General features: G+C 36.0%; 1 protein-coding gene across 1 annotated transcript in view; it reads right to left on the bottom strand.

The window, feature by feature from the left end:
- Positions 1-15,861, bottom strand: part of Cftr (CF transmembrane conductance regulator) — a 145,743-nt gene that overhangs the window by 48,260 nt on the left and 81,622 nt on the right. Inside the window, exons 12-15 of the mRNA XM_051151883.1 lie at positions 9,873-9,967; positions 6,884-6,970; positions 3,522-4,230; positions 1,696-1,824 (exon numbers count right to left, since the gene is read on the bottom strand). Coding sequence (XP_051007840.1) covers positions 1,696-1,824; positions 3,522-4,230; positions 6,884-6,970; positions 9,873-9,967 — 1,020 coding nt within the window. The remainder of the gene's footprint in view (positions 1-1,695; positions 1,825-3,521; positions 4,231-6,883; positions 6,971-9,872; positions 9,968-15,861) is intronic.

The following is a 15,861-nucleotide window of genomic DNA, read 5'->3' on the forward strand; positions in this document are numbered from 1 at the left end:
AGACTAAAAGAAAATCTATATAAATTTTGACTGAAAGAAAGGAATTTAACTGTTGTTTGGCTGTACAACTGTACATATCATCTAAAATGATTATATTTTTTACTATTGCTTTCTTATAATTCAGCATTTTGAGAGCTACTTAACTGGCTAATGTCTATAGGATATTGTCAAAACCAACAAAAACAAAACAACAACAACAAAAACCAAAAACTAACCACACAAACCAACTAAACCAACCAAAAAAACCCATGCTATTCTACTGTTTTCTGCCTAGAGGAGAGCATCGTTGAATTCTGTTTACATTTGTTCCTTCCCTTCCCTCCCCTGCACTGCCCTGTTCTGCCCTAGCCTGCCTTGCCCTCCCCATCACCACCACCCGCCCTTTTTCAGTTAGTATTTGTATTCTCTTTAATAGTTAATTTCTTGACAGATGACAAGGTACATTTTTTCTTAGGTGAATGTTGACGCCTTGATGTAAAATGTCCCATAAGCTCCAGTATTTGAGTTCTTGGTCTCAAGCCACTGCACTATTTTGGGAGGCTGTGGAATCTGGGTTCTTGGGCCTTGATGGAGTATGTGGGTCTCTGGGGACAGGCTTCAGGTTTTACAGTCTGGCCCTACTTCCTGCCCACTATTTGCTTACAGAGTGTATTTGCAATATGACCTGCCAACCTACTACCCCTGTTGTATTGCCTTCCCAGCCACCATGGAATATATCCCCTCAAAAATTAAGCCAAAATTAATTCTCTTTTCTTTAACTAATTGTGTACTTTATCATAGTAATAGAGTAAAGTAATAATAGTGCATACTTGTGTAGCAGGTCAACACACAATGAGATAATTATGTCATTGCGGAAGGTGCCCAAGCCTCCCTCAGTGGGCGCTGCCTGAGACAAAGGTGCTACAGACAAATAATCACCACCATATGAGTCACTGCCTGCACAGTTAATAACCAAACATCTATAATTCTTCTCAGTGCTTAATTTCCATTCATATGCATTCCTTTTACACTGAGCTTTTGAATCTGTCAAAAACTAATGTACTAAAATATAACAAATAACACGAGGCTTATAGGTAATAAAACTATATTGTACTTGGTAGGTATGTGGGAATTAGTCACTCTTCTAACAGAACAAAAAATGTTGAAATGATAGTTATTGGCTTTGTTAAAGTAACCTTTTAATAATATGCACAAATCCTAAAATATGTTGAATATATTAAACATTCCCAATAAAATTTACTCTAGAACAATTCTTCATATACAGTATATTTTAAAGGATATTTTATGTTATGTCTGAAATACTAAGATATCAATAGTAGTCCTGATTGTGGATTTAAAATTTTTTGACTTAGTTTTGTATGCATGAGTATATGCTCACTTATATATCACATAGATGCAGTACTCACAGAGCCCAGAAAAGAGCACCAGATACTGTGGGACTTGAGTTACAGACAATTGTGAACCACCATGTGGGTGCTAGTAAAGCAACTTGGTCCCCTGGAAAAGCAGCCAGTGCCCTTCACCACTGAGCCACCTCATCAGCTCTTGTTGATTTTCAGAAGCTATGACCTGTATAGGAAACTACCATCACACAGGCACACATGTACACTTATGTGTGCATGCCCAGAGAAATACATACAGCTTTCTTAACTATCCTTAAAGTCACAGTAACAGTTTATAATCAAACATTCTCACCTCAACCAGAAAACCAATCAAGCACCAGATCAGCACGACAAGCAAGCTCTTGTGGAGAGTAAAGTATCTGAGGTACGTGTTCCATGTCGTCACTGGGGGTATCTTCACCACATCATCAAAGAAACACTCCTGAGAAAAGAAGTGCAATTCTGAGACCAGTCCTAGTCCATGCTGCACTGAGGCTTTATTTTTAATTCAGGGAAAGAAAGAAACAGTACAGTTTACAGCTAAGTTGCTTTTAAAAATATAAATCTATATGGCCACAGCAAGTAGGATGTCTGATGAAGCAAGATAGTTTTGAAAAGTAAGAAACACTTGTTGAGCGTTAGCATTTAGATGCTTTCTGGCACCGCACCTTCTGCTAAATGATTGAAGTTCCCAAACTCTTCAAGACTTAACTTCTTTCAATGGTCCATAGACAAGTGCAGTTTGCAACTTTCTAGCTATTGAGTCTTTTATTTTAAAAAGCTGGTTTATGTTGCATATTCCAGCTATGAGTTAAAGTCCAGAACTCTAGTCTTAAATATATTCCTCTAGAAGCCTTTGTCGTTCAGAAGATACATTTTTAAAATGTGAGGGGAAATAAAGAGATTTCATAGCGTCTAAAGGAAAATCATGGGGTTGTTCCTTGTAGAATCCATGATGTTCATTAGGTGACATTAGACTCACAAAGAAGTCCTGTTACATGAGAGTAAGGTTCACCAATTAAAAATTAGGCTGTGTAATTAAATTGGCCTCTATTTAAATTCAATACCTACAAGCAACATCCTAGAATGTTTGAATGGGTCCTGGCTGCTGAATTTCTCTGAACTTGATTTTCTTTCTCTGTAAACGGGGCAATGATATGAGCTTCAATTACAGTGAAGGGCAAGTGTGTTACCGAGAAGGTGAAGTAATTGATGACCTGGCAACATAATTAGTCAAAACATCATTCTTTAAGATGCATACTAACATTTATAGACTTCAATATGGAAGTTTCATTTAGATATTAAATCATATAGATGAATTATCTTTTATCAAACTTTTTAAAACTATGAAATACTGAATGTTTATTTGTAAAAATTACTTATATACCTTTATTTTACAACAGAATGAGCTCTGGCCCAGATACACAAAAGGACTTATAATTGTCCAAAAGGTAACTTTGTTTTAAAGACTGGTGCCATTAAGTATGCCAGTCTACTAGGACTCCTTTCACTTCCTTAAGGCACATGCATTGTTTAGTAAACAATAGTCCTCCAGTTTTTCATTGCTTTCTATTTTAAGAGAAGTCGTTTTGCTTCTTAACTTCAGTCTGAATATTGGCACTAATATATGTTGAGCTTCACATATCTTCTTTAAAAGAAACCTTTCAAAAATGCAGGACATAAGACGGAGCTGAAAGTTACAAAGTGTACACTAGCTAAATTCAAGCAAGAATGTGAATTATGTTGTCAAGAAACCAGGCGTCTGTAGTCTTTATCAAGGCCATGCATTAGAAGTGCTGCTTGGTGCCTACATAAATGCAAAATATGCCACTGTGTCCCAGAAAAACTCTAAAGCAGACAATTGTTAAGTTATAAAGATGAATATCACATCATGAGCCTGGTAAAGGGACTCAATACTAACATCTTGTTTTGGCTTACAACACTTTGTGGGGAGATGATACTTCAATGATAACCAGAAAAAGTTGTTTTATATTTTGAAGTTGCTTACATAGGTATTGGACTTTGCACCTTTACCCCAGAGACCAAAATGGAATGGCATGAAACATGTAATGTGTAACAAAATTTACTGAAACTATGGGGCGAGGATGAGGTGCATCTTAAGACTTGGAGGGTACATACCTTTAAATCTTCTTCATTAACTTCTTCAGTGATGTTCAGTGGAATCTCTTCAGATAATCTCCTTGAATATATATCCTCTTCATTTAAGTTGATCTGGGGGGCTAAGGAAATTTTCCGAATGGAAGTTCTGGTTCTCTGGAGACTGCTGAAACCCTGACTGGGTGTGTATGTCATAAGATCCAGAACAGACTGTCTTCTTCTGCCTGAAAATGTGGGGCCAGTGGTGATCACATTGCTGAGAGGCAGAACAGCCTCTCCCGGCTCAGAGTCTGGAACCAGGGACAGTCTCCTTTCTTGGGGCTCATCAAAATCTCCTTCCAGAGCTAATGGAGTCTTTTGCACAATGGAAAACTTCCTTATAGAGCTGAATGAATTTAGAATAGAACTCTTCCTTTTTTCTCCAAACTCTCCAGTCTGTTTAAATGACTGCTTGGTTTTGTTCCAGGTGATAGAGGAATCATCTACTGAGCACCTGCGTAAGGTCTCAGTTAGAATTGAACTTCTTCTTTCCTCAGTAAACTGGTCAAAAGTATCATACCCCATGAGTTTCGAACTAAAGTCTGGACGTAGACTTTGTAGTTCAGAAAATGTTCCATAGAAATAACTGCTGCCCTTATGCAAAATTAGTATTTTGTCAGCTTTCTTTAAGTGTTCCATTTTAGAAGTGACCAAAATCCTAGTTTTGTTGGCCATCAATTTACAGATGCAGCTTTGGAAATATAAAAAGATATAAGATGTTAATTCATGAATAGTGCTGTATATTTAATTTTAGCATCTTATTAATGCTTCATTGAATAACATCTCTATGGGAGCATTTTATTACTTTACTTAATATGGTCATATAGGTAAGTACTCCATGATAACTACTAGGTACCTCTCAAATTATAGTAGGAAATAGCACATCTTCCTGTAAGGGTGAATACTAGTAGGCAGAATGAAATTCAATTTTTAATAATCAGTAAGTATCTGGTTTTAACAAAATCAATATTCCTTAGGTTCTGGTTTACTTCTCTAGAAAATAAAGGGATTGGTAGATGCTCCTGAAACTTCATATTTCCATATAACTTCTAAAGCATCAGAGATTTTGGGTTTATTTAAATTTTTAATTAATTTTCTCTTGTATTTCATATGACTAATCTGTTAAAAAAAAACCAAAACACTAAGAAGTACATAATCAATTTAACTTTCTTCCAGTAAAATTTTCCTATAGTTTAAAAGTAAATCATGAAGTAGACTCTCTAGGGGGGGGGGTCAGTTTCTATTATGCATTAAAATATCAAAAAAGAGAGTCATTACTATACCATTAAATATGAACAATAAAAACTTTAGCTAAGTTGATGAAAGTAAGTCATCTGTTAATATAGTCACAGATCATAAACATAGCATTGGAGGGCATTACATTTAATGGAATTTTCTCTGTCTTAAACTAGAGAGATTTGCTGGGAACTGACTTCTAAAAGACAATTATGTTTAGAAGACTATGGTGCAATCTCATATTTCTGGCACTAAGCAGAGACACCCAGAGATGAGGGAGCAGTTGGCCCTTAAATTCAAAATCACCCTTTCTCTTCATAAAAGAAGCTAAATTCTATTATATGTGAAGCAAAGCAAACAAAAGTAGCTAAATGACTCCAAGAAGATCTGAACAAATAATCTAGGCAAAGGTAATTTGTGCCTGGACTTAGTAGAATGGTTCGTGTAAAATTCTGGAGCAACCCTCCTGCTAAAGCATCATGCAGAACTCGTATGATCCTGTACCACTCAGGAGTTTGTGCTCTTGTATTTTTAGTAGTGGCTTAGAAAATGCTTCTCTTACATTATATGCTTGAAGTGGTCATGGTTATTTAGCATTCTGACTGTAATGAACTCAGAGAACTTGATGCAATGACCATTACAAAGGAACTTTAGAGACTCAGAAGATAACAGGCATGTAAATGCAAATGCAATGCTGTATTGAAGGAGGTGCAATAAGCTTTAAGGTAAATAGAAACATGATTAGGGCCTTCTACAGCCTTTTTCATTAGATTGAAAAAAGCAAGAGAAGATTAAAGCGAATTTTAAAATACCTTGTCATGTATGCACTTCTTCACAAAAGATTAATTCAGAAGCTTATGAGCAAATATGGAAACTGAGAAGTATGGGGTTGAGATGGTGTTGATGGGAGCTGGCATTTCATTTAGAAATCAGGATGATATGTTCTTGGGATTGGGACTAGATAAACCATGCTAATATATACCATTCAACTGAAACATAAGCTGAAAATGTCAAACAAAATAATGCCACATTATTTGACATCCAAATAAAACTAGCTTCAGAACAAGGGCTTTCTGTTGGCTTCATGTGTAAATGTAGTCCAGAATTAAGGCCAGAATTAAAACGTATTAAACATATCATAAAACAAACTAGATTCATTTCAACCATTGACAATGTTCTAAAGTAAAACTTTGAGATAAACCAATAATTAAATCATTTTAACACACATACATCATATCACTTAAAAACAAACAAACATTTGTTTCTAGAATATTATAATGTCTATAATAAAGTACTATAATAAGCTACTTTCTTGCTCATGAAATTATTATTAAATTTAAAATCAAATCATATGACTAACTACAGCTCTTATAAGACTGCAAGCCCATTGGGCTCTAATAAGAGCTTTAAGGAAGTATATAGTCATGTTTTCTGTGACCCAGGAGAGGCATCCAAGAACGGATGTTCATTCACCATTAAAGTAGTCATTAATTCTATCTGCAGCAAACTAAAATAAAATACCAATCAAGAAAGGTAAATGGAATTTTAAATTTAAAATATCAGAAGACATATCTCAAGATAGCAAAAGATTTTTAGGTCTAGATAGATGTTTTAAGTTGATAATGACAAGATATGATAGATATTGATTTACATTTGGAATTTTAGACACAGCAAGATAGGAAAGATGTTTTCTTCAAGGCTGCCAAATACAAATTGCCAAAAACACTACGTGTGTAACTTTCATATAATTTATTATTGTTTCCTGGATCTTCTTGCTGTAGGTAGTTTATTATATATGCGTATAATAATATAAATGTACATGTAAAAATATTTGATAAAAAACTTATAATTTTTAAAAAGATAGCAAAATGTAAAAAATACTTAACTATCAATTGTTATAACAGAATAACAATAAAAGAAATTGACTTTGTATGTGGTCATCAGAAAAGTTTTCAATCTTCAACCTTGGCTATGAAGGGCTGTGTTGTATTCTATTGTTCTGAGTCATAGAAATGGCGGCGATATCGCTCTAGAGCAAATATGTATCCTGCCGTGCTACCTACATTTGTTAGCATGAGCATTATAAGTAACTCAGTCATGGAACATACCTTTCAAATATTTGTTCTTCAGTTAAAACATCTACATATCCAAAAGGAGAATCTAATAGGTACAAATCAGCATCTTTATATACTGCTCTATAAACAAAATGGAAACAAAGTTAGGGTCCCTCCGTTTTTTTGTACTTCATTTAGAACAGATATTTTAAACACTGTGCTTGTGTTACAGAATGCTCATCAGAGTCCTGCACCCAAAGCGCATGTCCCACAGCACAGGGCAGAAGTAGCACTGTTAGTAACTTCTATTTGTCAGGTGTTAATGGCGCACGTTGCACTAAGTAAATAACAAGGGTTTCATCTGCTCCCTATCATATGTCCCTGAACTTCCTTCCTATGTGTTACACATAAGCGAAGGATTCGTGACTCACAATAAGGAGCAATACATTTTTTATTTAACTTCCTTTTTAAAGGTCTGTGTGTGCTTGCGTGTTTGCTTGCATGTCTGTGTACTATGAGTGTGCAGGGCCGGTGGAGGTCAGCAGATTTCCCTGGTGGAGTTACAGGTGATTGTGAAGTGATGGTTGTGATGCTCTGAGCCAAGCCTGGGCCCTTTGGAAGAGCAGCCAATGCTCTTCACCACTGAACTGCCTTCCCCCACGTCTTATCTATCCTAAGTTAAAATAAAAACAATTAGAGTTGTTTTACAATAGTGACATAAAGGCATATTTTCCAAATGAACAAAAAGGAAATAATTTCTTCATAACTTTTCAAATTTTCAGGCATGATTACTAATAATGCTACCTCTATCCCAGCTACATATTGCATGCCTTAAAGGGTAATTACTGATACTTTTGTCTTTAAAGTGGACTTGATCATCACATAATTAAGACAAGCAATGAAACAAAGTAGAAATAGCAAAAATTCCAAGTAAAACCATAATGGCCCTTTATACTTTAATCATCTTGAAGGTAACCTGGAAGAACTAGTAGACTCAAGAAAATGTACTTCCAAGTCTTTAGCCATATTAGGCTTTTACTTATTTCTCTGTGATTTATAATTTAAATATACTTGGTCTCAGTTGAAACTAATTTAGGGTCTTAATCCACTGTGAGGCAGCAAGGGGGCAGAAACAGGCCAACAGTGATGCTCAGAGGTGGGGCTTTTGGAAAATGACTAGGGCTAAGGAAGATCATCAAGGTGGATTTCATGATTGGGTAATGGTGGCTTTATGAGGAGGGAGATACCAGAGGGGAGAGACACACACACACACACACACACACACACACACACACACACACACACACACACTCCTTTTTTCTTGACATATGATTTTCTGAGCTGTATCAAGACTCTGACAATGAGATACCATCACTGGATATGACTTCTTGATCTTAAACAATAATTGGGAGCCAAAATAAAGTGATTTTCTGTAAAATTTACTCTGAAATTGGTGAATGAATAGCAATACAAATAGATTAAAATCTTTCCTTCACATGTATTAGCAGTTTCTCATGATTAAAATGTACTTGTGTGTTCATAATATAAAAGTAAATAACATATATATTTGGAAAAAAGTAGCAGTAAACAATGTGTGTGTGTGTGTGTGTGTGCGCGTGCAGGTGTGTGTATGTGCTATGTGCTGTGGTGTGTGTATGTATGTGCAGATGTGTGTGTGTTTGTATAGTACAGTACATTATGTATAGCAAATATAACTAAATCTTCAATTAGTACTTATGAATACTATGTTGAAGTCATGTACCATGCTTAAACCTCAAATGTGATGCTGAACACATGATCTTTGCCTCACCGATAAGGGAACTAACTTTCAATGATTATGAAGTAATTATCTCATCTGTGAATTTTCTGTAACTATTGATCTGATCTCCCAGTGGATTCTCAAGATCAAGGCACACTTTAATGTAAGGAGTCAAGATGACCTGGATCAAATAGTGACTATAGCATTTCCTTGTGGCTTTGGCAAGTTAATGTCTGACTACCTCAATTATCTCGTGATTTCTTCCATAAAACAAAGAGAACAATTTCTGCTTCTAGCCTTGTATGGGGCTTGAGATCTCGCGTGCGCGCGCACACACGCATGCATGCATGCACGCACGCATGCACGCACACACACACACACACACACACACACACACACACACACACACGGAGTGGTGCTAGTGGTATCAAGACATAGCTGTAGTTCTTTAGTGTTTACTCTTCTAGGTTTGCAAAGTAAGAAAAGAGGCCAAGATGCCAAGATACCACTGAGTCCATGTAATTTCTCATTAACAACTTTGATAATGTATTTAAAATAATGTTGTTTAACTAAAATAGAGACCACTTGAAATCCCACATGCCAGACTGTCTTTAAGCAGAAGCAACAATTTAAATGAGATGTTTTCTTTCTGACAAGAATTAAACATGACCCTGAAGACAGTCAGCGTCACAAATGCAGGCATGCTCAGTATAAAGCTTAGCTGAGTGTGGTGGCATGCACCTGTCATCCTCCTATTCTGAAACCAGCATGGGAAGAGCATGAGTTCTACACTGGGAGCTTGTCCTTTTTCTCAAACAAACACGGAGTCTTAATCCTAGTGACATCACTTGCCTTACTATTTTTGTTATAAAATCATAAATTACGTTCTAAAAATTAAGACTCGAAAATGTATAGTGTCTAAATCAAAGCATACACAGAAACCTGATGCAGAGCTATCTGCGGACAGGGAGAAAAGACAGATGCATGATGGGATCAACAGAAACGTGTAATTTTACCTTGCTGTTCTCTTCAGAATTCTATAGTTTTCTGTTTGTCACAATCCATGCCGCATAATCAACAAGTATGGACAAATAAAAACGAGAGTATACATTTTGAAAAAAAGCCACCATCTTTGCCAAATCTGAATAATATATACTATATAGTTCTTAAAAGAAGTTGCCAATCCCAGAGATAGAATACAAGGCAATAGGGACATGTGTACGTGGGCTTGTACATGCATGATATGCACAGCAATGCTCCCTGGACCAAGAGCTAAACGTTCACCTTGCTAAACAAATCCTCGCACGCTGACCTCCACTCAGTGTGACTCCACCTTCTCCAAGAACTGTGTTGTCTTTTTCTGCAAACTTGGAGATGTCCTATTATCAAAAGCATAACACCAGAAAGAAAATTTAGTATGTTCAACCTGACATTGAAAAACACATTTTCCTCCAGGTGCAACTATATATCTTACTGCTGCATCAACTATTCAAATGTTTAACCTGTGCCTTAATTATTTCAAACACAATTCACTCTGCTGGTTAAAATAACACGGCCAAAGTTTAGATGTAAAACTCTTTTTCAATTTTAAAATGTTATTCACTTAAAAATGTTATCATTAAATAAGTTTTGTAAAATATAAAAACTAAAATAAATGTGCATTTGTGGAATGCTTATACATGGAGACTACCCATAAGCCCATCATATAATAAACTCAAAGGCTATTGAAATGTTAAAATGTACTTTCAATTTAAAATTACTCTTCAAAAAATGTCAAAACACTGAATAAGTCTGTTAATAAGAAACACTGAAACAAAGCTATTCACAATCTAGTTGTATGTACACAGGCATCTTTATTGTCTGACAGCAGGACAGGTCAATTTATTTGCGCATTCCTTTCATTAACCTCCCAAGCAGCAGCACAAACATCCTCATCCATGTCCGATATTTTTGTGTCCTTGCCCACCCAGGCTGCCTCTCCGGTCACACTTGTCAATCCACCCCCCAAAATGAGCTTCTCTGTGGCAACAACACAGAAGGCATAGTAAAAGAAGATCTGCATCTCTAAGAAATAGTCCAGGATTCCAGGCAGTGTGAACCTGTTCCCACCCTCCGCCCCTCCGCCCATGGCCCCTGGCAGGTGTGGTCCTCCTCCCCTACCATCTGACCACAGCCTATCAGGTCTCACCTGGAGAGTCTGCATCACCCTTCTTTGTGTTCCCATAGGATCTCTCTGCCAAGGGGCAGTGATCAAATCTGGTTTCTCTTTAGATCTTATAAACCTTTCACCTTTTACTTTTAAAATTCTTAAGGTACAATTTTATATTTGTCTAATCAAACTTTAATTGGTTAAGAGGCAATAATATCCGTCAAATGAATACTGTTTTACTGATGCATGCATCATCTGTCATCATTCCTATTTCTGAGTTCTCTTGTTTTCCTCATCCATTTTTTATTCCCGTATTGTTACTTTTCTAGACTTTTGGGTGCCTTGATATTTAATGGAATTACATATTACTTAATACCTGATAAAACATAATCCTTACTCAAAAATAGTCACCTTTCATTGGTCAGGGTTTCACACAGTAACCATTTGAACTATTACAATAATATGAAATTAGTCTCAAGCGTTGACTTGAGCACACTGAATGCAGAAGTTGGTCCTCAAATATAAGAAATATTAATACCATTGTATCAAGGCCATAGTTGATGAAGCCAGAATTCCAACCAAGGCAATTTGCCCATAAGTTAAATACTTCAAATATTTTAGTTTAAGACAATCTCATTAGAATTTACTTGCAGCTTTTATATATTATGCATTTACAAAGGATTTTAGTTTGCAGCACTAAATTAAAATGCAGATATTGTATTAAATACTTCAATAAGATTTGTAATTTTCTTCATATTCTATTAATGTCCCATTACAGCTATTACTATCACTAAGTATTTTAATGTTTGCCATTATTGTAAACTAAGTAAGTTGTTTCCCAGTTATGTTTTTAGACGGCTGTCTTGCTATAAGAGTTAGTTATCTTACATGCTTGTCTACAGTTCACTCATTTCATCATGCTAAGTCATGTTTTTCAATAGAAACAGCAGTGAATTAACGTGTCTGTAAAAGAAGATACAAATCTGTAAAAACCATTTTGATCAGGATGAAGAGTAATATTAAAAGAGCTTTTGCAATTAACATATGTCATAAAATGTAACAGAACTTTAGTAATCGCCATTAGTAGAACCTAAAAATATTTGGTTACTTTGTTATGACAGCTTTAGATTTAGAGATATTTTAGGATCATGTCAAAAGATCTATTAGAATAATGAAGATGCTGAAGCTTCAGGAAATTTACCTAACACATTACTTTCCTGAATAGAAAATGTGACTGTTCAGCATGCCTTGAGTCCATTGAAAAGCCGAGGATGACAATGTAATATATATAGCTATCTTTCTAGGTTCTCCAAACAAATTCTAGTGTGGTATCAAATATCCAAGAGTTACAGAGGGAAATACTGTGGAAAAGAGAGCACACAGGGAAGAAGGGAAGCCTGAGGAGCTCAGCGTAACTCCAGTCCTAAAGTACAAGGGTAGATGGTTGGTATGGAAGACCAGTACACCACTGCAGCCCAAGGAAAGACTTGGCAAAGCAGCCAAATATCCACTAATACCTTTCATGTTTTCAAAATAGAAATCTACTTTAGTAATCCTGCCAGAAACATTCATGAATGTAGAGGTAGTGTCAAGACAAACTCAGAAAGCAAAAACAAAAACAAACAAACAAAAAAAAAAAAACCTTCAAAACACAACTGGTGCCTTCACTCATAACACCATATATTATGTTCCCTATAGCAATGGTCTATGCAACATATATTATGACCATCATAATAACTTATAAAAAGTGGCAAAGGGTAGGAAATAAAAGTAATTTATAAATCTGAAAATATGTTTATAATATATTATACAACCATGTAACTGTTAAGTTAGAATAATAGAGACAGAAGAAGAGAAAATGTGATTTACAAATCAGTATGAGAAAAAAAGTCAGTAACAGGAGCTTTAATGATGTGAATGAAGGTAAATTCTTATTAATTGATGACAAAGTTGAAGATCGATACAGCTATTTCAAAGTTTAAGTTGGCAACATCCAGTGAAAATTTAAGTGTATTTATCTTATGACCTAACAATTCATCTATTATCTATCTTCTGTGACAGAAAAAGACATGCCTGTGTGCAAAAGAGAAATATTCAGAAGTTTTCATCATATGAACAATATAGCAGGAAAAGACAAATGAGAGTAGCAAGAAAGCGCAGCAGGCGCAGGTCTCTGCAGCCAAGCCTGAGGCCTTGAGTTCTGTCCCTAGGACTCACAGGTGGAGGGATTAACTGATTCCTGCAAACCTCACATAAGCCCTCTGCCACACATATACATGCGCTCCAATCTAAATAAATCAATAAACATATAAATAGACATTGCTATATCTTAAAAAGGTAAGAGGAACCAAGTAAGTTAGAGAATAATGTGTACAAATTATATTACTATGCATATTTTTAAACTGAATAAAAAATACTATGAAACACTGTCCATGAGTAAGCACATGCATATGTGGGCATTAATATTTTAAATGGATCATTATTCTAATTGCTGAAGCTTAGAGTTTTGTGGCAGAGTTAGGATGCTGGGATTAAAAAGTCCTACTAAGATGTTGTCTAGGCTTCTAACAATGCTTCTAACATAATAAGGGTACTGTCATATCAATGTGCTATTCTATAAACATATTATGTGGTATGACTTAATTTTCAATGGTATGAAAACAGAACTGATGTGTTGAGTCAAAGTTTGGAGCCTCCTTATATGGAGTGAAACCACTTGTGAAGAGAAATGTGGGTAACTTTAACTTAGTGAATGACGATCTCCAAACCTATAGTGACGAAGCTGCTGAGACTGAAATGACAGAAGTGGGGTATACTGAGAGCTAAGAGTAAGCTCATTAAAACCTAACACAGTAGCACTGCCAATATCCGCCCATTAATGGGAGTACTTGGTTTGATTACACAGTTTATGCCCTATCCATTTGCAGATTTATGAGTACTTGACACTGTTTGATTTAACATAAAGTGTTCTGCTTTGCATGCATTGTTAAACATTATCTTTGCTGACTACTAAGGACACTTAAATCTGGTAATGTATTTATCTTAAGGGTGTTGGTTTCAGATTTCATAGTAGATTTTCCCCATATGTGAAGGTTACAACTTAAAAACTGTTATACTGATACTACTCCTGGCTATCACTAGGGCTTCTTTTTTAATCTTTTATTTTCACTTCTATAATGGCAATATAATTACATTTATCCATTCACAGTCCTCCCTTAGGCCCTCCTCAAATGCTGCTCCCTCTCTTTCAAATCCATGGTTCTTTTACCACTAACTGCTATTGCATGCATATACAATTATGTATATGCACACACACATACATATATATATATACACAATACATATATATTCCCAAATATAGCCTGTTTGTTCGTAATATATTATTTTGTATGTTTTCAGAGCTGTCTGTTTGGTGCTGGACAGCCAATTGGTGTGCTCTTCCCTGAAGAAGACCACCTTCCAGCTTCCTCAGTGTCTTACAGTTTTGATGTAGCACTGAGGCCTGTTGGGCTTTCCCCGGTCCATTTTGGCATGTCCAGTGGTGTTGTTACTGTTCGACTCATGTTTGGGCAGCCATGTTGGGGAGGATCTTTTTAAATATTTTTCTTTTTGAAAATTCCAAACATTTATTCAATGTATTTTGATCATATAAATTCTACAATTACCTCTTTCTAACTTCCCCTAGTGCCCCCAACACCATCTCACTCAAACTTGGTCTTTTTATTTTTATTAATAATTCCTTAAAAAAAAAAAACAAAAGCAAACATAAAAGTAAGGCCTGTGGCGCACGCCTTTAATCCCAACACTCAGGAGGCAGAGGTAGGCAGATCTCTGTGAGTTCAAGGCCATCCTGGTCTACAAAGGGAGTCCAGGACAGAGAAACGCTGTTTCAAAAAACCAGTGATGATGATGATGATGATGATAACGATGATGATGATGATGATAGTAGTTATAAATAATAATCCCCTTAGATCAATTCGTGTTGCTCAATAAATATATGCGGTGTGCTCATCTACTGGGGTATGGTATATGCTCCTTAAAATGCCGCACAAACACATTTGGCTTTCAGAGTAAGCTGACACACAGGGACAGATGCCACTTTTCTTTGCTGATGCTGAAAATTCTTTAGATTGATTGATTGATTGATTGTTTGATTTATCTACAAAACCTCTTGAAGAAAATCACCCATTGAAACAAGGGTCCTAGATAAAGATATTAGATAATATTTGACCTTGTATAAAAATTAGCTTTTATATTTTACTTATTTTTTTTAATTGGTGCTACGGATGAAATAAAGGCATTCGCTAATCAAATATCCAGTAGAATTTTGTTTAATAAAAGTGTATCTGTCCTGAAATATAATCTTACACAATCAAAGAATATTCTCACTGAAGGAGAACATTAGAAATTTTTCTTTCAAACTATTCTTTGTCATTTTAAATTTTGATATTTCGTTTATTCAAGGTTTGTTTTATATTTTTAAACTCAATTTTATTTTTAAATTTTTATTCACTTTATATCCAATCATAGCCCCTTCTCCCCTACCATCTGACCCAGGCTGTCAAGTCTCATCAGGACTGCCTGCATCCTCTTCCTCTGTGGCAAAATAGTAAGGTACCCTGACAGAGGGAAGTGATCAAAGTACAGGCAACAGAGTCGATGGCAGGGACAGCCCCTGCTCCCTTAATAGGGAACCCATATCGAGACTGGGCTGCCTGTTGGCTGCATCTGAGTGCGGGGCCTAGGTCCTCTCCATGCATGGTCCTTGTTTGGCACATCAGTCCAGCCCCAGAGGGCCCAGATTTGTTGGCTCAGTTGGTATTCTTGTGGAGCTCCTGTCCCTTCCAGGACTTTCTATCCCCCCATTCAAGTTTTTTATAATAAAATTTTTAGTAAAATAGAATTATATCACTTTCTGTCTTCCCTTTTCTCCCACCAGCTCAGTGTAGTTTATGTACAAATAATATCAAATATTTACATAACTAGTTACTAAGGTGAGGCTCTTGAGCCAATTATCAGAAACACAGAGATATTGTTAAACTGCTGCACTTCCGGCTATTCAGAGGAATCTGGACCAGACCTGGGAACCTGCATTCAACCCAGGACAGTGGCGCTTGCCAGTGC

Source organism: Acomys russatus, chromosome 10 (assembly GCF_903995435.1).
Source record: "Acomys russatus chromosome 10, mAcoRus1.1, whole genome shotgun sequence".
Classification (NCBI taxonomy): Eukaryota; Metazoa; Chordata; class Mammalia; order Rodentia; family Muridae; genus Acomys; species Acomys russatus.